This window comes from Trichosurus vulpecula, chromosome 3 (genome assembly GCF_011100635.1).
Source record: "Trichosurus vulpecula isolate mTriVul1 chromosome 3, mTriVul1.pri, whole genome shotgun sequence".
Lineage (NCBI taxonomy): Eukaryota > Metazoa > Chordata > Mammalia > Diprotodontia > Phalangeridae > Trichosurus > Trichosurus vulpecula.
Window position 1 is genome coordinate 101,558,932 of NC_050575.1, and position 23,942 is coordinate 101,582,873.

At 38.5% G+C, this 23,942-nt stretch overlaps 1 protein-coding gene across 2 annotated transcripts in view; it reads right to left on the minus strand.

Moving 5' to 3' along the window:
* The window catches only part of LOC118843419 (ubiquinol-cytochrome-c reductase complex assembly factor 1), a 117,339-nt gene that overhangs the window by 74,300 nt on the left and 19,097 nt on the right, over nucleotides 1–23,942 (minus strand). Inside the window, exons 2-4 of one of the 2 annotated variants that reach the window (XM_036751059.1) lie at nucleotides 14,992–15,096; nucleotides 7,069–7,164; nucleotides 5,985–6,092 (exon numbers count right to left, since the gene is read on the minus strand). In XM_036751059.1, the coding sequence (XP_036606954.1) occupies nucleotides 5,985–6,092; nucleotides 7,069–7,164; nucleotides 14,992–15,096 (309 nt within the window). The remainder of the gene's footprint in view (nucleotides 1–5,984; nucleotides 6,093–7,068; nucleotides 7,165–14,991; nucleotides 15,097–23,942) is intronic. The other variant, XM_036751060.1, reaches the window with a different exon arrangement.

Below are 23,942 nucleotides of genomic sequence, written 5' to 3' on the forward strand. Positions count from 1 at the left end.
TGAGATTTTCAGTTTATATCAACAAAAATTTAAAAAGAACTAAAAAATCCCCATATTCACTTAAAGAGAAGTCTAAAAAAAGATTCAATAACTAGACCTTTGCTATTATGGGGAAAAATACACAACTGTACAAACATGCTACTGGTTCCAGAGCATTTTAACTAGTCAGTTCTGTTCTTCGGATCTATTTTAGATCTTTCCATTCTTGATCAGTCCTGTGGTAATCACAGACTTTCAGCTGGAATGAACCTCACAGGTCATCTAGGCCAACCTCCACTTGAAGCATGATTCCCTTCTACAGCCGTATCCAATATAACATCCCATCTTTAGGCCTGAACACTTGGGATACCCATGTCATAGTGTTGATTCATCTAACAGCCTTGAGTATGACTTAAAAAATAGTACCAGTCTCATTTACGTTCCCATTCCACTTCTGGACAGATTTAAATACTGGAAAATCTTCTTTATACTGAGACATTTGCTACTCTGTGACTACGACAGTTCTTTCTTCCAGTACCCAAGCAAAAAATGCCTAATCCCTTTTCCACAAGAAGCTGAGATGAAGTTAAGAACCACGAAGGACATGATCCTTATATCTGTCCACTCCTTTCATTGTGCTCCTATGGAATTCTCTTCCTTTCATACTCTTACCTACTTGCTCTCAGTGAAATAGGGCTCCTCACAGATGACACTGCATCCTTGGTAATCCTCTCCAATGCTGGCTGCAGCTAAACTCACCCTCCCTAACATACTGATCCTAAAGTTGGAATACTTTTTCCTCCCCAATGCCACTTCCAAAAATTCTTTCTGCCTTCTATTTCTGCCTCTGTTTTATTTATTTGTTTATTTATCCCTCCCTTTATTAGTCAACAACCTCTCTTTGAACTTTGAAGTTCACTCTACTAAAATTTTTCACCATTTAGCTCACTGAAACTACTGAAACTACAATGTGCCCCTAGATCATTCTTTTGTTCTTAACAAATTCAGCACCTGGCTCACCTGTCTTCCTCTCCTCCCCAACTCCTAATTTTAGACCAGGGGATGTTGATGGTGCTCAAACTTCCCAACTTCCCAATTCTGTAAACCTCTTCAAATCCAATGATCTACTCCTAAGACTCCACCTCAACTGCATCTAAGGATGGTTATGACCTGGATTTCACCATTACCCACAAATGTTCAACTTCGTTCATCAAAGAATCTGATATTCCTGTCCGGCCATAATCCCCTATTGTGCCATTTCTCATTATACCTCTCCCTTCCTGAACTTATTCTAGGTTCTCATGACAACCTCCAATCTCTCTACCCCACCTCAATACTTTCTCAGATCATTATCCCTACATTATCCTTCTTACCTTTCTCCACTTCCTATGCAGTTTCAACCCTACAGTTAACCAATTCAACTCAAAACTGTCCTTTTCTCTTGAATCCCTTGCCCCCTTATTCTGTCGCTACTCATTTCTTGCCAAGCCCAGCCCTGGATTACTTCCACTACCAACCCCTTTCTCTCCTATGCAAGGACTGCTTGAACAGAACGAGAGCAAGCCAACTAATTGTACTGACTGGGTCATTACAAATGAATGCTACCTAACATAAACTGGGTCTCACAGCAACAAGGTCATTCTTTTACTTCCCCCTGGCTCACTCCTTAGAGAAGCGATCCCAAACCTCTTCTAAAAGTTATCTTCTCAAGCCTCCTACATGCATGTGCAATCGCACACATACACACACAATCTGAGGTATTCATGTCTTATTTTACAGAGAAAATGGAGACCCTGAGCTACCTCTTCTCCCCTTATCTTCATCTCAAGATCCCTTGCCATCATCTGCCAATTCTCTCCTTTCCCTCAGTCTCTGATGAGATGACCATTCTCCTTTCTAAGACCAATGCCTCTTTGTGTACAGTTGATCACATCCTCTCCAGTTTGCTCCAGCCAACTGCTACCTCAATCATTCCCTCTCCTTCCCTAATCTTCAACTTCTCCCTTATCGACTGGCTCTTCCCTATTGCCTTCAAATATGCAAGCCTCTGCCACCCTTAAAAAGCCTTCAACAGACCCTATGATCCCTTAAGCTATTGTCCTATATCACCCTCTCTTTCTCAGCCAAACTCCTAGAAAAAGCTATGTATATTCAATGTCTCTACTTCTTCTTATCTCACTCTCTCCTCAACCCTTTACAATCTGGCTGGCAACGTCATCACTCAACTGAAATTACTCTTTCCAAAATTACCTCTTACCTGCTAAATCTGATGGTCTTTCTATATCTTTAATAACCCTAGTCTCACTTGCCCAGGTCTTAGTAATGATATGTTATCAGTGACCACCTATTATTTAAGTATCTTATCCTGTTTTCAGTAACAGTTTTAACACATGAACCAAATTTTTTATTAAAATCCTTATTTATCTACTGACTAATTTACTACCATTCTATTTCCTTCCTTTCTAAAGAAAGAATTCACTGCCCTGCCTCTGACAGGATAGAGCCCTAGGTGTGCCCCCTGACCCTAGTAGTGCCCTGTTAGCTAACAGAGAATAGTTTTCTCTGTCCTTTTGCTATTTGGTTCCTGAAACCCTCAGAAATAACTGGAACTTCTTATATTTGGCCAGACTGGCTGACATATATACATTTGCTCTTTTATTTCCTCCCTTTCCCTTCAGTTCAACAAACATTTATTAAGTGGCAACTATGTGCAAGGCACCATGCTAAGGCACTGGGGAAAAATTATGTAGCCCCTGTCCACAAAGACAGTCTAATGGGGGGAAAGATAAGCCAACTAAGTAAGTAATTATGACACAAGATATAATGTGATAGGAGTAAAAGACAGATCTGTGTCAAGTTCTAGGCTGCTTACATACTATTGCCTCTCACACACACCTAAGCTCTGACTCCATGTCTACAATGTTCTTTCTCCTAATCTAGGATTCATAATCTCTTTAAAACAGCAGTAGCATATCAGCTCCTTCTCTTCTGGGCTCTTGAAAAGAAGAATTCCCACCAATTAGGACATCAGAAGAGACACAAGTGGATAGTGCTGTGCCACAAAAGCATTCCCAGGGCTCAAGGAACAGAAAGAAACATCATGAAATAAGGCCAGAGAGAGACTACAGGATAAATCAGAAAATTAAGAGGCCAGTCTAGGTTAAACCATACAGAAGGTTTCCTTGTATTTTGTTATCGTTATTTTTCGTCCTTTGTTCTAGTAGAGGACCAATGGTAGAATGAGCATGATGTCTTGACTTGCATGTGAGCTGGATTTGAGTGAGGCAGAGCAACACAGAGTCATCAGCCTCACTGTCTCCTCCAGAGTCAATGGAGTCCAGTGGCTAAGAAGACTGATCAAGATTCAGGATGAAGGGAGTGACCTTGGCCTTTTATATTAAGGTCTTTCTCAGGTCTCAGTTTGTCTGAGGCTATGCCCATTCAATGACCAAGGGCTAGGTAAGAATTGAGACAAAAGATGGCCTAAAGATATCAATCTGGGCAGGGAAGACCTTCAGAGCTTCTAGCCAGAATAGAAAATAATTGCTATAATTGCTATTTACAGTCATTCTAAGCCATCAATACCTCTAAACAATGTGCCACTAAAGGCTTGGGCTGGGCCTATTACTGGCCATTCAATGAAAGCCAGGTTGCATTTTATTAATCTCCAAAACAAAATATCATGTACCTTTTCCCTGGGAAATATAAAGAAGGAAGGACTAAGAAGTGACCAAAGGTTCCCTAACACTCAAGAAATCTGACAGGCTATTTTTCCCTCTCTGTCATGTCTCTCCTCTACTGTTCCTTTGTTTTTGCATTTCCATCTTAATTCCTTCTCATTCCTTTAGCTTAAAGTATCCCACTTATCTATTTTTGCCCTCTCTCTAGCTGTTACACGATAAATCATTCAAAACTATACTATCCTAATTATAGTCATTTGGGAGGAAATGAGGAAGAGAAGAAAAAGAGTTATTTTATTTTTTACTTTTTTGCAAGGGGGAAGGGGGCCTGGTTAATAAATTTTATTAGTTATCATATAAAGTTACACACAGATTCCAAATTTTTGAAGTGCTAAAGTGAAGCAAAAAGCACTCAACATAATTCGGTCTGTCTTTGATTCCCCAAAAGCACTTCAACAAATAAGTGCTTCTGAGAACTCATTATAAATATTTCTAATATATATTTTCACAAATATTATAAACATCAGTGAGGTGCACTAAAGACATGAAAGGTATAGAAAATTGCACTTAATCTTTCCACAAACAATGACATCTTGGAGGTTCTTTTTTTTTTGTTTTTAATAAACACTTTTAGTTTATTTTATTCATTTCCCATTCTCAAATAAAAGCAGAGTAGAATGGGCATGTGCATTAATTCCAGGGCAAAATGACATGGCTGCCCTTTTCCAAATTAAATTCTTGAATCCAAAGCTGAAAGAGTCTTTTCCCAAGTTACTTTGTCCTTTTTGCCAAAACAAAATCTTCAGTTTTTCTTGGTGCTCCTGACTTTCTAAAGGCTTCAAACTACTTTCAATTATATTTCTGTATCAGTAACAGTATACTAACTCCTCAGCTACAATCCACTCTCCTAGCTAATTTATTTGCCATTTGTGGACCAAGAACAATCAGTAATGTCATCATTTCAATGAGTATTTTCTATGTATCCTTCCTCTGCTCCAGCTCTCTTCCCTCAGCCTTCAGTTTCTCTGTCTCACCACAAAGTCAGGACTGGGACCTGACTGATGGTTACAGAGCAACAGGGTAGGGTACTCCAGGCAAAAACACAACAATGGCAGGATCTTAGCTCCTCCTGCCATGTTCAGAAGAAACTCCAACCAATCATGGCACCTCAGCTCCGCAAGTCTTAGCCCCAATTATACTCCCTTCACATTAGCACCCTCCCGCAACTGCTGTGAGAGTAGAAGTGCCAATTAATAGATATTACCAGATGAGAGTGTGTAGGAGAGGAAAGCCATCACTGGCCTATTTAAATCAGCTTTAGCAAGCTTAAGTAAAGCTATACAATGAACTTTCTTGTAATGCCACAGCATTAATCAAGCTATCGAAATACTATTCTCACAATATGATTTTTACAAGCAGGAGTCAAACAAGAATTTAAAATTTGAGAATCGATTTCTTTTTAAAAATTTTGTTTTATTCTTAACTTAAATCCCCCCAAAAAGGCATTTCCATATACCTAGTAGAACAAAAAAAGAGGATTTCACATGAAACTACAAGTCTCTATTACGTAAGCTTGCTTTTCTTTCTAAGTACATAATAAATTCAATTTGTAGCTTTTCAAAGCCAAACTGCTTATGTGTACTTCTTTCTTGCCTTCTTTCTCCTCTCTTCTAAGTTTTTTTGAGAAAGATGATTCAATGACCCTCTTTTCTTTTTCTTGTTACTCTATCCCTACCTCTCCTGACTTCCCACCCCTCACACTGGAAAAAGAAAAACGAAGCCCTTGCCACAAATATGCATTGGTTAGATTTCTTAAGTTGTTTTCTCCCCCAACATCTCTAATCCATATTCAATTCAACAACCATACAGCCAACATGTTTCCTTATCCCTGCTATGAAAGTAAGCTAGGTTTTATTTCATCTCCTAAGTAACTGTGAAAAGTGAAAAGTGTTCTACTAAAGACTTGTGCAAAATCATCTGGAAAGTATCAAGCACGCCAGAAATGCATGGTGATGGTGCTATCCTCAATCTGGCTGTGTTTCTACAAAAGTACAGGCAAAATGTATTAAGATCAAAACAACTGCTCTATCCAGTGTCCAAGGATTTACTTGAATGACCAGATCCCACAGCAGGGATTTGATATTTCCATGGGAGACTCTTGATAGAATGTTTCCATGGTATGTCCTCAATTACCCACATGGTTAAGGACTAACTTACTTGAATGGTGGGGAATGACAGGGAAACAGAAAAATTATGAAACACTGGCTACCTAGAAAGCAATAAAGACAAAGAACAAGACAAAAAGCAAATTTTAAAGGACTTTACCCATCTACTGTATTTTAACGGTCCTGTGAATCCCATGGCTTCTATTATCTTTGTGAGGGCACCAACCTTCTCTTCAATGGGTTTTGAGGAGTCCTTAGAATTTAGAAGCTGTTTGAGCAAAGAAAAGGGAAAACATTAATGTGCAGGGGGAAAAAAAGTTTTTGTCCCTCTAAGCGAATTCTGCTGGGACTTTTTTTGACTTTCTAAGTCTAGGATTTAAAATCTCATTTCTTTGGCATCTAGCACCCAGAGCACCTGTCTGAAACATGCAGATATTTGATGAATGGACTCCACACACTGTACATCCATCTGCTATATCCCCCCCAGGAACAATAACAAACAAGGTTCTTTGGAACAGGATTGGAAAGCTCTACAGAAGGGAGTTCTCCAAAGAGAGAATCTTAACACCAGCTCCAATAAACAATTCTGGGAGCAAGAATGTTATGTTTACTGGCATAGAGAAAAACAGACAGAGAAATAATTTTTAAGGCAGCCATAAATTTAATAACCATTCAACTGAAGTGAGGAGAGGAAGGGAAGGAGGAAGGGAACAAGCCACGTGCCAGGTGTTATGCTAAGTATTTTACAAATACTTCATTTGATCGTCACAACAGCCTTGGGAAGTAGGTGCTACTGTTATCTCCATTTCAAGTTCAGGAACCTGAAGCAGACAGAGGTTAAGTGACTTGCCCAAAATTATACAACTAGTAAGTGTCTAAGGCTAGATTTGGATTCAAGTATTCCAGACTCCAGGCCCAGTGCTCTATCCACCGTGATACCTGGCTACCTCTGTCACCATCACATGATTTATGAAAAGAACCTATACACCTAGAATAATAAAATTTCAAAAAGTGATAAAATTGTATTTGGCAAAATGGTAAAGTTTTTTGATAAAAATCTGTAGTCACTACAAATGAATATGCATTTTCTAAAAGACAAGTGGTATGCCCAGTCAAAAATAAAGAGAAGATTCCTTTATTTATCATACTTTTCCATTAAAGAACTTTTCCAACAGTATACGACTATATCAGTACTTTGGATTTTAAAGCAGAGAACTACAACATACATATATGTGATTACTCACTTGAACTGTAGTGTGATATGTCCTGTTTGGCCGTGGGCCTATTCCAGTGATCTGTTCTAATCCACCATCCGCTTGGGAAAGGCTCTTCTGGGACCACTAGAAGAAAATGATCAAAGAAATAGACAACTCTAAGTTTTCACTCCTAATGTTAAATGGCTTCTGCCAAACATAGCACCATTGCTACACTGGTCAGGGCATGGCAGCTCCTGAGTATCTATCTACTCAATATAAATAAATCAACAAAAGAGGATTTATTAGCACCTATCCTGCTCCAGATGTTCTAGGAAACACAAGGCCAAAAACTGGTCTCAAGATACTTGCATTCTACCAAGAAAAGAACACAAATAGTTAGAAACAAATAATATAAGATAATTTGGAAGGTAAGAAGAGGCACTAGCATCCAGGGCTATCAACAAAGGTCAAACATAGGAAGTGACTCCTGAGCTGAGTGCAGAAAGAATCCAGGAATTCTGAGGGGCATGTTTTGCAAGGAAGTACCTTCCAGGCATGGGAGGCAGCTTGTACAAAGACACGGAGATGGAAATGAAATGACATGTGGGAAAAACAGTCAAGAATACAGTTTGGGTATGTGGAGCGTATGATGTCTCTGAGATATCCATTTGGAAATATCTGATGCTCAACTGATGATACAAGATTATAGGTGAGGGGTGGGTTGCATTTATATTTCTGAAAGTTGTACAAATAGAGATAATTGTCAGCAGTGGCAGGAAAACCAGAAGGAACAAGCCCAGGGTTCTGAAATTTAATGCAGGTAATGATCAGGAATAGATATTTTGAAAAGTACTAATCTTAACACTGAAAAAAAAATTCTGGTCAGAATTCTCTCCCTTGGGATCTGAATAGTTCACAGTCCAAAAGGAATAGAACATTTAGAATGAAAATACTGCTTCTCTTTTTAATCCTAACAAGGGGGAGAAAAGGAATTTTCATTTGTGGAGATCATCTATTACTATTCTTCTAAACATGTTTATTAAAGGATTAGTCAGGATTCTTCTGGTCTGTCCCAAGGACATCTATGCTTTAATTCATGAGTATCAAACAGGCTTTGTGAAGGGCAGACTAAACACAGAACACCTCACATTACATCACATACATCAATTTAATGGTCCAGCTAGGGCACAAAGCACTCAAACAGGTTCAAAGACCACAACTAATAGTGGTTCTACCTAGTCTGGGTTTTGGCTATGTTCTCTTCCATTAGGTTAAATTGCCTCTCTTCCCAAGCATCTCCAGTAGTAGCCAACAGATTCCTGCTGTGGCTGTACCACCCTACCCCATGCTATCATTATTCATGAACTGACATTTCTCTAACACCATATTAAGTATAGCAGATGGTAGGTATAAAAGGGACAACACTTAGTTTTACGTACATATGTGTACATTTATTTATTTTTCTTGCTAACCTTCCACTGCCACCCAATGTTTCTATCTCAGCCCTTAAAGGAAAGCATTCATCTTTAAATGTCTTTGATACACCCCAAGTTGGAACCACAGAGCATATGCACGGAAATGTCATGCAGCTAATACAGAAGACAGGTATCGTGCTTGAAGGTGTCTTGACAGTTTAGGAGGAAAAGAGGATAGTCAGGAATGTGATTAACTGGAGCCAAGCTTAAAAATGAGAGTGCTTTGCTTCACATATTCACCCAAAATCCAAATGTAAGAATAAATCTACAGCTAAATCACATTATAAAAGAGACTATTAATCAACAAGCATTTGCTGAGTATGTATTATGTGCATAGCACTATGCTAGGCCCTCTGAGCAATATTAAGAAAGCATGAGAGACAGTCTATGTCCTCAAAGAGTTATTCAGATGGAGATGAAACTCAAACAAATAAAATACAATACAGTACACAATAAGCTCTTTGAGTTCAGGACCCATGTCATTTTTCATATCTGTATCCCAGGTACCTAATACATAGTTATTACTTAATACATTTTTGCTGAATTTATGACATCTCATGAACCACTGACTGGCTACAATGTTGGTTTGAATCAAATAAGAAATTTAACAGAGATATAAACAGGCAGTTTTCAGAAGAAGAAATCAAAGCTATCTATAGTCATATGAAAAAATGTTCTAAATCACTATTGATTAGAGAAAGGCAAATCAAAACAACTCTACTACTTCACACTTACTAGAAATGATAGAAGTTGGAATAGTTGAGGAAAAATCATCACACTAATGAACTGACAGTGGAGTAGTGAACTAGTTCACCCATTCTGGAGAATAACTTGGAACTATGCTCTAAAACTGTGTATTTCCTTTGACCCAGCAATACCACTGCTAGGTCTGTACCTCAAAGAGATCAAAGAAAAAGGAAAAGGACCTATATGTACAAAAATATTTACAGCAGCTCTTTTTGTGGTGTCAAAGAACTGGAAATTTTGAACGGATGTGCATCCCTTGGGGAATGGCTGAACAAATTGGGGCATATGATTGTGATGGAATACTATTGTGCTGTGGGAAATGAAAGGGGGGGGGGGTGACTGCAGGAAAAAAAAAACATGGAAAGACTTAAATGAACTGATGTAAAATGAAGTGAGAAGAGCTGGAAGATCACTGTTCACAGTAACAGCAATGTTGTAATGATAATTAACTGTCAAAGATTTGGCTACCCTGATCAATACAATGATCCAAAACAATTCCAAAGGACTTAAGAGAAAAAAAAATGTCATCCGCCTCCAGAGAGAGAACTGGTGAACTGGGTGCAAACTGAAATAAAATTTTCTCGCTTTTTGAAAAAAAATTATTTTTGCAATATAGCTAATGTGTAAATGTGTTTTGCATGATCTCACAGGTATAATTGATATCATTTCGCTTACTCTTTTGGTGGGTGAAGAGGTATAGGAAGGAAGGAGGAGAGAATTTGAAACTCAAAATCTAAACAGAAAAGAATGTTAAAAATAAATTAAAAAAAAGAAATAGGAATGAAAGTAAAGTCATACATCTGAGTTCAAATATCAACTTTAAAAGTACAATACAGGGGAGACATGAAGAGACACTAGCTTAGGCTACAGTAAGACAGGTATACTCCACCCTTGTCAGACTACAAGTAGAGCAGGGCTTCTTAAATTTTTTCCACTCACAACCCCTTTTCATCTGAGAAATTTTTACATGACCCCAAGCATATAGGTATATAAAACAGGCATGCAAATCAAACATTTACTGATAATAAATCATAAAGAAATTTACTTTAAAACATGGTATGCATATAATTTTAGCATTTATTAAAGACTAAGGCAAATTTCCATACAAATGAGATGGATGTGCTTGTTTATTTTTACATAAGGAATTAAATCTTGGTGGAATATTTGATACTTCAGGACATTTGATGTTTTTCAGAGTTGATTGATATTTTGATTTTATAATAGTCAATGCTGAGAACGCCACTCCCCATGAATATGTAGTACAAAATGGCAGAAGTATGTTTAGGGCCATTTTAGAAATTGTTGGAAATTCTGTCCTAAACTCGAGCCAAAATTCATTTAACAATTTTGCATGTACTGCAATTCAAAACATACGATAATCTTGAATCTGAGCCGAGCTGTTCCTGGCAGCATTCATTGGCATTGCGTGGCATAATGGCATGCGCAGTGCAAAGTGTGCATGTTATGTGTTGAGAACCAAGGCTGCAGTGAAGTTGTGCAATGCAACATGGGCAAGCCCTGCCAGAAACATACCACATTTGTTACATGTTTGAGTCTGAATTAATTTTTAGTTTACTGCACATTCAGAAACCTTTTACAGTTGCCAAATTTTTTGTGAGCCCTGCATTCAGTTACGTAACCCCATACAGGGTCATGACCCCCAGTTTAAGAAGCGCTGATCTAGAGCACCAGGTTCATTTGCAGGTGATATAGATTAGGAAGGACATCAGTCAACTGGAGAATATTCAGAGGAAGGCAACCAAAATTGCCTATGAACAAGTCATATGAGGATCAACTGGAGAAGACTCGGAGGACCATCACGGTTGTCTTCAAGTATCTGAAAGGCTGTCATGTGGAAAAGGGAGTAGTCTTGTTTCTGTCCCCAGGAGGCTGCCTTCAAACATTCCCTAGTCTTTCCCATCCTTAAAAAACCTTCACTAGATCCTATTAGCCTCTTAAGTTACTGTCCCATATTTCTCCTCTTTTTCTCAAACTCCTAGAAAATTCTGTTAACACTAGTTGCCTCTAAATTCCTCTCACTCACTTGTCACTCCTTTGCAATCTGGATCCTGACCTCATCACTCAAACTCTCTCCAAAGAATTGAAAAATATCTTAATTATCCAATCTAATGGTTTTTTTTCAGTCTGCACCCTTCTTGACCTCTCTGCTACATGTGAAACTACTGACCATGCCCTGTTCTCTGGGTTTTTGCGACCCTACTATCTCCTGGTTCTTCTCCTACTTTTCTGATCATTTATTCCAGTCTCCTCTCCCAGATCATCACCCACATTACATTCCTTGACTGTGGGTGTAAAGCGAGGCTCTGTCCTAAGAACTCTTCTCTTCTCTCTATACACACTCTAACTTGGTGACCTCATCAGCTCCCATGGTTTAACTGTCAGCTCTATGACTTACAGATCCACACATGCAGTCTCTGTTTTAAGAACCTATATCAGTCCTATATCACTGGTGGACTACTGGACTTTTCAAACTGGATGTCCCCCCAAAAACAAACTATACGAACCAGAAAATCTCAAATAACATGTCTCAAAGAGAACTTTCTCCCAAAAGCCATATCTATCTTCCAACTTCCCCTATTTCTGTCAAGGGCACCACCACCTTCTCAGTTACCATGGTACACAACCTCAGCGCTAACCTCAATTCCTCACTTTCACTCACACTCATAACACCAAACAGTTGCCAAATCTCCTCATATCTCTCTATGGCATCTTATATCAGAATCCTCACTACTCAGATCACCAGTCTAGTTTAGGGTCTCAATCACCTCTTACCTGGACTACTGCAATAACTTCCTAATTGGTCTTCCCACGTCATGTCTCTTCCCTTCTCCAATTCATCCTCCACACAGCTGTTAAAGTGATTTTCTTTAAGTACAAATCTCTTCATTTCACTCTGCTATTCAACCTCCAGTGGCTCCCTATTGCTTCTAGGACAACATATAAATTCCTCTGAATGGCTGATAAAGCCCATCACAATCTGGTCACTATATACCTTTTCAGTCTCATTACATTCCTTCCATCACAGCACTTAGCAAATTGGTACATGGAACATAGTAAGCACCTACTAATATTTGTTGACTTAACTACATTCTCTGATTGAGCCAAACTGTCCTTGCTGTTTTTCATACATGGGACTCCATGCTTTTTAACTGACCATATCTCATGCCTACAATTTACTCTCTCTCCTTAACTCTCCCCTTCATGGAATTTCTTCCTTCAAAATCTGGCTCAAGAGTCAGCTTCTGATCTCCCTAACTGCTGGGGTCCTCCCTCCCAAAACTACCTTGTAGATTGTTTTTATATGTACACAAGATGTCCTTCCTAATAGAATTTAAGTTTCTTGAGATCAAGGACTGTCTTACTTTTGTTTTTGAATCCCCAGCACCTGACACAGTACCTGCCTGCCTGGCACAGAGTAAGAGCCTTTAATAAATACTTGTTGATTGACTGAACTAGGACCAGTTGGGGGAAGTTGCAAGGCAAATTTAGGCTTAATGTAGGGGGAAAATCCTTACATTAAGGGTTTTCCGCAAACAGAGTGAGCTGTCTCACAGAGGGAGTGGGTTCCCCCCTCACTAGAGTTCTTCTCATAAAAACTGCTGCATCTGCTGCATCTGCATCATCATTATCATCTAATCATAGATGATATTTATATATTGCTTTAACATTTGAAAAGCACTTTATATAGATTATATTTTATTTATATAGCATATCTTGTTTTTCCTCATGATCATTTGTCAAGTATGTAATGAAAGGGATTCTTGCTAGGAAACAGCTTGGTACAGATGACCTCTGAGCCCTCTTCCAAACATGAGATTGTGACAGTGCGTTCAACAGAAATTCAGAGAAAGGAAAGAGTAGATCCCATGAGTCATTACGGAATATGAATGAAGCAGGCTTTGAAGAAAAGATAAGATTTGGATGGGTAGAGGAGAAAGGGAGAACAGTATCTGTTATCAAACAACTGTAAGAGCAGCAAGGAGCAGAACCTGAATTCATTCAAGTTACTATCTTCACACTCTGCTTCCAATAAGGCCTCACCGTTGTTTATATACACACGTTGTATGTTTTTTGTTTGCATGCTTATAGAGGCAGTACGATGTGGTGCTGAGAGCTATGGACCTGGAGGTCAGAAAAATGGAGTCCCAGCTCCAAAACTTACTCAATCATTGTGATCACGGGCAAGTCAATTATACCTACCAGGCCTCAATTTCCTCTTCAGTCTGAGATATCACCTTTAGTGAGCACACTTTGTGTAAATGTTATAAGTTTAAATGAATGCACATAATCCTGATTTTTTTTTTAATTGGACTTTATTGGTTTATGTAACTCCCACTGAGTTAACTTCCTCTATCAATGTAGATCAAGATGTACTCTTGGAACTTAAAAATCTTAAGAGAGTTGTTGGTGGCTATGAAAGAAAAGAAGTGACTTGCCCAGGGTCACACAGTCAAGGTGTCAGAGGCAGGACCTGAACTCAGGCCTTCCTAGCTCTAAGACTAGATGTCTACTGCAAAACATTGCCTCCACCTCAACTGCAAATTTCAATTAACAAAGAGGAAGAAGGTCCTAATTTATAGTTCAACTACAAAAAGGGTTTTGGAAGCTAGAGGCCAGGAAACTAACCACCACTTAAACACATACTTCTACTTGCCGGTTTCAAACTGATTTCCAAGGAGAACTTTGGGAAGATAACCCCTTCATCATCATAACTCATGTTCAGGTTTGCAAAGTGCTTTCCTCACTCAAACCCTGTGAGGTAAGTAATGCAAGGATTACTAACATTTTACAAATGAATAAAGTGATACAGATGAATCAAATGAAGCACACAGGCTAAGTGACTTGCCTTAGTTACAACAACCAGTAAGTGTTGCTGTGCAAGTGCACTCCATGCAAGCGAGGAACTGGGGCAGTGTGGAACAAGGGAAAGCACCCAAGGGCCTGGGTTCCAATCCTACCTGACACTTACTGCCTCTGCAAAGTTGGGCAAGTCACTTAACCCCCTTAGGCTACAGTTTCCTTATCTGTAAGAAGGGAGAGGGGAGGAGAGAAACGGGAAGGAAAGCGGAGGAAAGAGGAAGGGAGGGAAGGAAAGAAAAATAGTCCAAAAAAGAGGAGACCGGACTAAATGGCCTCTGTGGCCTCTTCCACCTCTGGATCTATGATTCTAGGATCCTATGACTGCCTATAAAATGTAGCAAGACAGTGAGTTACAGATATGCCAGGGCTTCACTGTAAATAAATACCCAGGACTCACGGAAGAAAAGACTATTTTACCCTCCACAGAAGGGAGCCTGCCACCTCTGAACACCACACTAAGTGAAGTTTTGTTTTAGCTAGTTCTCATGTAGAATGAATTACTTTCAGATTTCCTTGCCCTTTTAAAATCTTAGCTCCTAAGCAGCTGCCACAGTGAGATGAAGCAGAAAAGTGGATTCTCAACTGAATATCTGGAAGGAATTCCTCATAGTAATATTAAAGTCATCAGACTGTAGCCCGGTCTCCTGAGCTGGGTGATGGAAGGTCCAGGGCTGGGGTATTTATTAACAGCACCACCCAAGACACCACAGTACAGGAAAGAGTCCTGGGCTGGCTGGCATCAGAGAAGTCTAAAAAGGGCCCCATGAGGTATTCCCATCACAGGATTTGGTTGGCTAATCTATAAATACATGACATTTGGACACAAACAGTAAGGTTTTCATACCAACAGAAGAACAACAAATCTTACCTGGAAAATGCCAGAGGATGTCTGGAGCCACCGTCTTTGGGAAAGAAATAAGGGTGTCAATTGGCTGCATGCTGTTACCCACTGAGTTACACCACATCGGCCCTTCTAGAAGAAAAGAGAGAAAGTCTTCCAAGACTCTATATAATGTAGCAGCAAAACAAAGAAACAAACCAAGTTTGAAAATTCCATCAGACTAAGGCAAACAAATATCTACTAGCAAAGGGATCATTTTAAATTGGGGCCAAGAAGCTCACTTCCCAACATTCATCTCTCTTGATGACAAGGTACCTATCCTTGGAACAAATGGCAGAAACCAAAGGAAGTCCATCAATAAAGGAAGCAGTGGGAAGGGAAATAAAAGACCCAAATAACTAACGATAAAAACTCACGTTTGTATAGAACAGTTACAAAGCTTTTGAGAGACAAACATTATTTCACATGATACTCACAACAACCCTGTGATGCAGCCAGCATAAATATAATAAACAAGACATAGAAAATGGATAGTTCAATAATGTCAAAGTTAATTATCAGAGGTACTTCAAAGGTAATTTATTTAGTTAATGTAAACTGCTACCAGGCACAAAGGGAATAGAGCTACAGATAACCTACATTTATTGAGAGCCCATTAAAAATAAGAAAAAATTTATACCAGAACAAAAAGTGCATGTGGGGGGTGGGGGTTAAAGAGCATCGAATCTCTTATCTTACAAATTAGGATACCCAGGCAGTGATATGACTTCCCCAAAATTATACCAGGAGATAGTAGTACAGCCAGTAACAGAACCTGAAGTCCTGATTCACATGGGAAAACATGGACAAAAGGGAATGAAAGCTAAAGGTCACAGACAGTGCTATTATCAAAAAAATAAGTGGGAAGATATCAATTACCAAACCATATATCTTTTTTCATTATTTAAATTTAAATTTGTGATTTACAATTGAACTATGATAACAGAGAAAGAAATGAGGCAATAGACTACTGTTTAGAATTTTTGCATTTTACACATGCAGATCTTGGAATGGAAACAATAATTCAATGATATAAAGAACGTAAGCCACACACAGTCTGACTTCATTCACAATGAAAAAATAATAACTTTTATTTTCCAAATTTATATATGAGAGACAGGGTTGTGTAGCAGAATAAGAACATTCAAGGGGGAATAAGTCTCATCAGGGTCACTTATCAGCTGTGTGACCATGAGCAAGATGCTCAACCCCTCTGAATCAAATCTGGGTTTTTCTCATCTGTAAAATTCAGAGGTTAAAACTTCTATTAAAGGGCAGCTAAGTGGTGCAGTGAGTAGAGCCACCGGCCCTGGGGTCAGGAGGACCTGAATTCAAATCCAGCTCAGACACTTGACACACTTACTAGCTGTGTGACCTTGGGCAAGTCACTTAACCCCAATTGCCCTGCCTTCCCCCCTCCAAAAAAAAAACCCTTCTATTAAAAATGTCAGTATGATTGTTGTGAGGAAAGCTCTTTATAAATGATAAAGTGCCATGTAAATTTAAAAAAAAAAGGAATGTAAGCCACAGATTATTTCAGTTGGTATATATTCATTTTAAGTCCCTATACCACATGTTTTGTAGGATACTGACTAAAGTTCAATGATTCCCATGCCTATGACAAAATAGAATTTGGTCTATTACGCTCATGTACAGGTCATAGAAACAAAATCTCAACCCACAAATGCAAAATAGTCCACCAAACTTGTTTGATTAATACAATAATCTTCATGTTCTAGAAAAAAGAAAATTGGAATTAGAAGTTGAGGGGAATTTATCTAGAGAATCCTAGAGAATCAAGTAAAAAACTACTTGAAATAATAAACAACTTTAGCAAAGTTGCAGGATATAAAATAAACCCACATAAATCCTCAGCATTCCTATACATTACTGACAAAGCCCAACAGCAAGAGATAGAAAGAGAAATTCCATTCAAAGTTACTGAAGGCACTATAAAATATTTGGGAGTCTATTTGCCAAGACAAACCCAGGGCCTATATGAAGATAACTATGAAACACTTTTCACGCGAATAAAATCAGATCTAAATAAATGGAAAAATATCAGTTGCTCATGGTTAGGCCGAGCTAATATAATAAAAATGACAATTTTACCTAAACTAATCTATCTATTCAGTGCCATACCAACAGAACTACCAAAAAAAGTTTTTACTGAGCTAGACAAAATAATAACAAAATTCATTTGGAAAAACAAGAGGTCTAGAGTATCTAGGATATTAATGAAAAGACATACTAGAGAAGGTGGCTTAGCCATACCAGATATTAAACTGTACTACAGGGCAGCAGTCATCAAAACTGCCTGGTACTGGTTAAGAAACAGGGGTGTGGATCAGTGGAATAGGATAGGTACACAAGTAGAAGAAATCAACAAGTTTAGCAATCTACTCTTTGATAAACCCAAAGAGGCCAGCTTCTGGGCTAATAATTCACTATTTCACAAAAACTGTTGGGAAAATTGGAAAATGGTAGGGCAAAAACTGGGCATAGACCAATATCTTACACCATATACCAAAATAAAGTCAAAATGGGTTCATGATTTAGGAGTAAAAGCTGATACTATAAGTAATTTGGGAAAGCAAGGAATAGATTACTTATCAAATTTATGGAAAAGTAAAGAATTCATGACCCAACAAGAGATAGAGAGCATTACAAAATGCAAAATGGTTAATTTTGATTATGTCAAATTGAAATGTTTTTGTACAAAAAAAGCCAATGCAACAAGAATTAGGAGGGAAGCAGAAAATTGGGAGAAAATCTTTGCAACTAGTATCTCTGATAAAGGCCTCATTTCTAAAATATACAGGGAGCTGAGCCAAATATATAGGAATACAAGCCATTCCCCAATTGAGAAATGGTCAAAGGATATGAACAGGCAGTTTTCAGAGGAAGAAATTAAAGCTATCTATAGGCATATGAAAAAATGCTCTGGATCACTACTGATTAGAGAAATGCAAATCAAAACAACTCTTAGATACCACATCCCTCCTGTCAGATTGGCTAAAATAACAAAACAGGAAAATGATAAATGCTGGAAAGGATGTGGGGAAATTGGAACATTGTTACATTGCTGGTGGAGTTGTGAGGTGATCCAGCCATTTTGGAGAGCAGTTTGGAACTATGCCCAAAGGGCTATAGAAATGTTCATACCCTTTGACCCAGCAATACCACTTCTAGGGTTGTATCCCAAAGAGATCACGCAAGCAGGAAAAGGACCCATATGTACAAGGTTATTTATAGCAGCTCTTTTTGTGGTAGCCAAGAATTGGAAATCAAAGGGATGCCCATCAATTGGGGAATGGCTGAACCAGCTGTGGTATATGAAGGTGATGGAATACTATTGTGCCATAAGAAATGGGGATGATGCAGACTTCGTAACAACCTGGAAAAACCTACACGACATAATGCTGAGTGAGTGGAGCAGAGCCAGGAGAACATTGTACACAATCACAGATATATGGATTCCGTGAGGACCAACCCTGACATACTGCGCTCTTCTCAGCAACCTAAGGTGCAAGGACAACTCCAGGGGACTCACGATGAAGAATGCTATCTTCATCCAGACAAAGAACTGTGAAGTTTGAATACAGATCGAGGCGCACTACATGCTCGCCTTTTTTGCTTCTCAAAAAAAAAAAAAAAAAAAGAAGTTGAGGGGAAGCCCATCAATCGGGGAATAAGTGGTATGTGATTACGATGGAATACTATTGTGTTATAAGAAATGATTAGGGGCAGCTAGGTGGCACAGTGAGTAGAGCACTGGCCCTGGAGTCAGGAGGACCTGAATTCAAATCCGGCCTCAGACACTTGACACATATACTAGCTATGTGACCTTGGGCAAGTCACTTAACCCCAATTGCCCTGCCAAAAAACAAAACAAACAAAAAAAAGAAATGATGAACAGGATGCTCTCAGAGAAACCTAGAAAGACTTGCATCAGCTGATGCAAAGTGAAATGTACTGTGTGTACAAAGTAACAGCAATACTGTAAGATGATCAGCTGTGAATGATTTAGCTATTCTTAGCAATACAACCATCCAAGACAACTCTTGAAGGACTTATGATGAAAAATGTTATCCATCCCCAGAGAAAGAACTGATGGCGTCTGAATACAGACTGAAGCACACTTTTTTAAACTTTATTTTTCTTAAGGCTTTTTTTTTGTTTTATGTTTTCCTTCACAACGTCAGACTATTAGGGTTATGTTTTGCATGACTACACGTGTATAATCTATATTGAATTGTTTGTCTTCTCATTGGGGGAGGGAGGAAGGGAGTGAATTTGGAACTCAACGTTTTAAAAATGTATGTCAAAAATTGTTTTTAATGCGTAACTGGGGAAAAATAAAATACTAAAAAAGAGCTTAAAATGCTAGGCAATATAAGAAAGGCAAAAAAGAAGAAAAAAATTGGAAGCAGGATATTATATTTTTAATGTTCTCCTGAAGTTTTATAAGATTCCCCTTCTCAAAAAAAAAGACAAAAATCCAAGGGATTTTTTAATTTCATGGGAAAAAAATAAATTTAAAAAAATCAATGAAGAAACAAAAAACTATAATGCAAGTAAGTGTTCAACTTCTTCAACATAACTACAACTGGTACCAAATGAAATATCACAATTGGAGTTTTTTTTTTATTTCCATGCTAATAAAAAAATATTAAGCTTCTCTTAAAAATTTAAGAGAAACGGCTTTCACTTGATTAGCCTACAGAAATAAGCAGATTCTGGTCTCTTAATTTGTGCACAGGAATAGTGTTTTAATTTCCAGTTCAGACTTCCGGGGGTGGAGCCAAGATGGCGGCTGGAAAGCAGGGACTTGCGTGAGCTCCCCACCACATCCCTCCAAAAACCTATAAAAAATGGCTCTGAACAAATTCTAGAACTGCAGAACCCACAAAATAGCAGAGGGAAGCAGGGATCCAGCCCAGGACAGCCTGGGTGGTCGCTGGATGAGGTCTATCGCGCATGGAGTGGAGGGGAGCAGAGCTCAGCGTGGGAGGCAGCAGGACCAACCAGACCAGGAGCCAGGCAGGACAGGCCCTAGCACCCTGAATCAGTGAGCTGTGGCAGTTACCAGACTTCTCAACCTGCAAACACCAAAGACAACAGAGAAGGTTCGTGGGAAAAGCTGCAGGGGACAGAGTTCACAGTTCGGCCACCGCCGCAGGGGCAGCAAGGGCAGCAGGGGAGGTGCAGCTACAGAACTACAGCTGCAGTTACTTCCGGCCCCAGGCCCACCTGGTGGGAGGAATTAAGTGGTGGATCAGAGCAGGAGTGAAGGGCCTGCTGAAGATTTGCATCAGGTCCAGGTTGGTGGTTCTTGAGGAAGGAGGAGTGCTGGGGTGGCAGAGCTGGCTGTATAGAAATAGCTCTGACATCAACGGTGCATCCCCTCAAGCTTGGAACAAAGTACTCTTTGCTCTACAAGCAGTCATACCCCGACGAAAAACTCAAGGGTCAAATAAGTTGGCTGGGAACATTGCCAGGAAGCGAAAACACACCCAGATTCAGTCTCAGACTTTGTAATCTTTGGTGACAAAGAAGACCAAAACATACAGCCAGAAGAAGTCAACAAAGTCCAAGAGCCTACACCAAAAGCCTCCAAGAAAAACATGAACTGGTCTCAGGCCATGGAAGAGCTCAAAAAGGATTTGGAAAAGCAAGTTAGAGAAGTAGAGGAAAAATTGGGAAAAGAAATGAGAGGGATGCGAGAAAACCATGAAAAACAAGTCAATGACTTGCTAAAGGAGACCCAAAAAAATACTGAAAAAATATTGAAGAAAACAACACTTTAAAAAATAGACTAACTCAAACATCAAAAGAGCTCCAAAAAGCCAATGAGGAGAAGAATGCCCTGAAAGGCAGAATTAGCCAAATGGAAAAGGAGGTCCAAAAGACCACTGAAGAAAATACTATCTTAAAAATGAGACTGGAGCAAGTAGAAGCTAGTGACTTTATGAGAAATCAAGACATTATAAAACAGAACCAAAGGAATGAAAAAATGGAAGACAATGTAAAATATCTCATTGGAAAAACCTAGAAAATAGATCCAGGAGAGAGAATTTTAAAATTATTGGACTACCTGAAAGCCATGATCAAAAAAAGAGCCTAGATATCATCTTTCAAGAAATTATCAAGGAGAACTGCCCTGATATTCTAGAGCCAGAGGGTAAAATAGAAATTAAAAGAATCCACAGATCGCCTCCTCAAATAGATCCCAAAAAGAAAACTCCTAGGAACATTGTCACCAAATTCCAGAGCTCCCAGGTCAAGGAGAAAATACTGCAAGCAGCCAGAAAGAAACAATTTGAATATTGTGGAAAAACAATCAAGATAATACAGGATCTGGCAGCTTCCGCATTAAGGGACCGAAGGGCTTGGAATACGATATTCCGGAGGTCAATGGAGCTAGGATTAAAACCAAGAATCACCTACCCAGCAAAACTGAGTATCATGCTCCAAGGCAAAATATGGATTTTCAATAAAATAGAGGACTTTCAAGCCTTCTCAGTGAAAAGACCAGAGCTGAATAGAAAATTTGACTTTCAAACACAAGAATCAAGAGAAGCATGAAAAGGTAAACAAGAAAGAGAAATCATAAGGGACTTACTAAAGTTTAACTGTTTTTCTTACATTCCTACATAGAAAGATGATGTGTATGATTCATGAGACCTCAATATCATAGTAGCTGAAAGGAATATGCATATATATATATATATATGCATATATATGTGTGTGTGTGTGTGTAAACATATATCTTATTTCCTAGTTGCATGAAAAAACTTTTCTTTGTTGTTGTTGTTTTCGAACGTCTATTTTTAAAACTTTGAGTTCCAAATTCTCTCCCCTCTTCCCTCCCCACCCACCCTCCCTAAGAAGGCAAGCAATTCAACATAGGCCACATGCGTATCATTATGTAAAACCCTTCCACAATACTCATGTTGTGAAAGATTAACTATGTTTTGCTCCTTCCTAACCTATCCCCCTTTATTGAATTTTCTCCCTTGACCCTGTCCTTTTTCGAAAGTGTTTGTTTTTGATTACCTCCTCCCCCCTGCCTGCCCTCCCTTCTATCATCCCCTTTTTATCTTCTTCCTCCTTCTTTCCTGTGGGGTAAGATACCCAATTGAGTGTGTATGGTATTCCCTCCTCAGGTCAAATCCAAAATAAGGAAATAAGATACACAGGCAATGGGGCATAGAAATTTATCTTGCCCTACAAGAGAAGAAGGGAAAGGGGGATGGGAGGGGAGTGGGGTGACAGATGGGAGGGCTGACTGGGGAATGGGGCAACCAGAATATATACCATCTTGGAGTGGGGGGAGGGTAGAAAGAGGGAAAAAATTTGTAATTCAAACTTTTGTGAAAATCAATGCTGAAAACTAAATATGTTAAATAAATTAAAAAAAAAAAGAAAAAATATATAAAAAAAAATTTCCAGTTCAATCCTCTAACACTTGCCAGTGTTAAGTCATGTGCAGTTTGTCCTTGGAAGAAAAATGTTTCTTTGTGACTGGCACATGATATATACTTAATAATTGTTTGTTGTTGTTAAACCCTCTTCTTATACATTTACTTATACCATATATATTATATATATATGTGTGTGTGTGTGTGTGTGTGTGTGTATATAATATGTATATGTGTGTGTGTATACATAATCTCATATAGCTTATCTTTTATACATAGTTATATATATGTATATACAAAACTTCTTTGGGTGCCAACATAATCTATTTTTTAAATAAGTCTCATATAAAAACTTTCACTGTGCTCCCAAAAAATGAATATTTTGCTTTTCCCATTAAGTTCTCTCCATTTATCTATCAGATTTAGGTTGTTTAATGTGTTATTGGTCTGTATTTTTCTTATTTCTCTTTCTCTGCTATTTACCATGTTCTGATGAGGTACAGCAAAATTTCCCACTATTAAATTTTATAGCTATTTTTCCCTTACACAAATTATTAAAGACATATTTTTTTTTTAAATTGGGGCAGTTAGGTGGCAGAATGGAGAAAGCAGCCGCCCTGGAATCAGAAAGACCTGAGTTCAAATCCAGCCTCAGACACTAGCTGTGTGTCCCTGGGCAAGTCATTTAACCCTGTTTGCCTCAGTCTCCTCGTCTGTAAAATGAGCTGGAAAAGGAAATGGCAAGCCACTCCAGTATCTCTGCCAAGAAAATCCCAAGTGGAATCAAGAAGAGCCAGATATGACTAAAACAACTGAATAATATATTTCAAACTGATATGCTCCATCTTAAATAAAAAGTTCTAGTGCAATATCTTGTTTGTTATCCTTTTCTATAATGTTTTCAAGCTTGAATTTAACTTTGCCCAAAATCATCAGCAGTAGGTAACCCTAAGATTCAGGGTGTCTCACTGGATAAAAAGCTAGGCCTGGAGTCAAGAAGACCTGAGTTCAAGTTCCACCACAGATACTTACTGATCTTGGGTAAGGGACTTAAACTGTTTGCCTCAATTTCGTCAACTGTAAAATGTAGATAGTAACAGGACCTATTTCACAGGGTTTTTGTAAGAATCAAATGAGATAATATTTGTAAAGTGCTTGGCACACTGTGGCTGGCATGTAGTTGGCACTTAATAAATGCTTCTTCCCCTCTTCCCTTTCCTATTTCAGTTTCTCATGATCTGACAATACAGGCTATACTTTAATTTTTAATCTATTTAAATCTTTCTAGATCAAATGTGCTTCTGTAAATAGCAATTCTGCTTTTTAATCCAGTATATAATCCTTTTTTCCTTTTATTAGAGAGTTCAAACCATTAACATTTATCATTGTAACTTGTTACGTGCCATTTCTTCCATCATTCTTTCTTCAATATTTAATAGAAAAGAATAAAAATTTTCTTATTTTTCTTGTAATGTTATTAACCCAAACAACAAAATTCCTCTCTCTTAGATAATC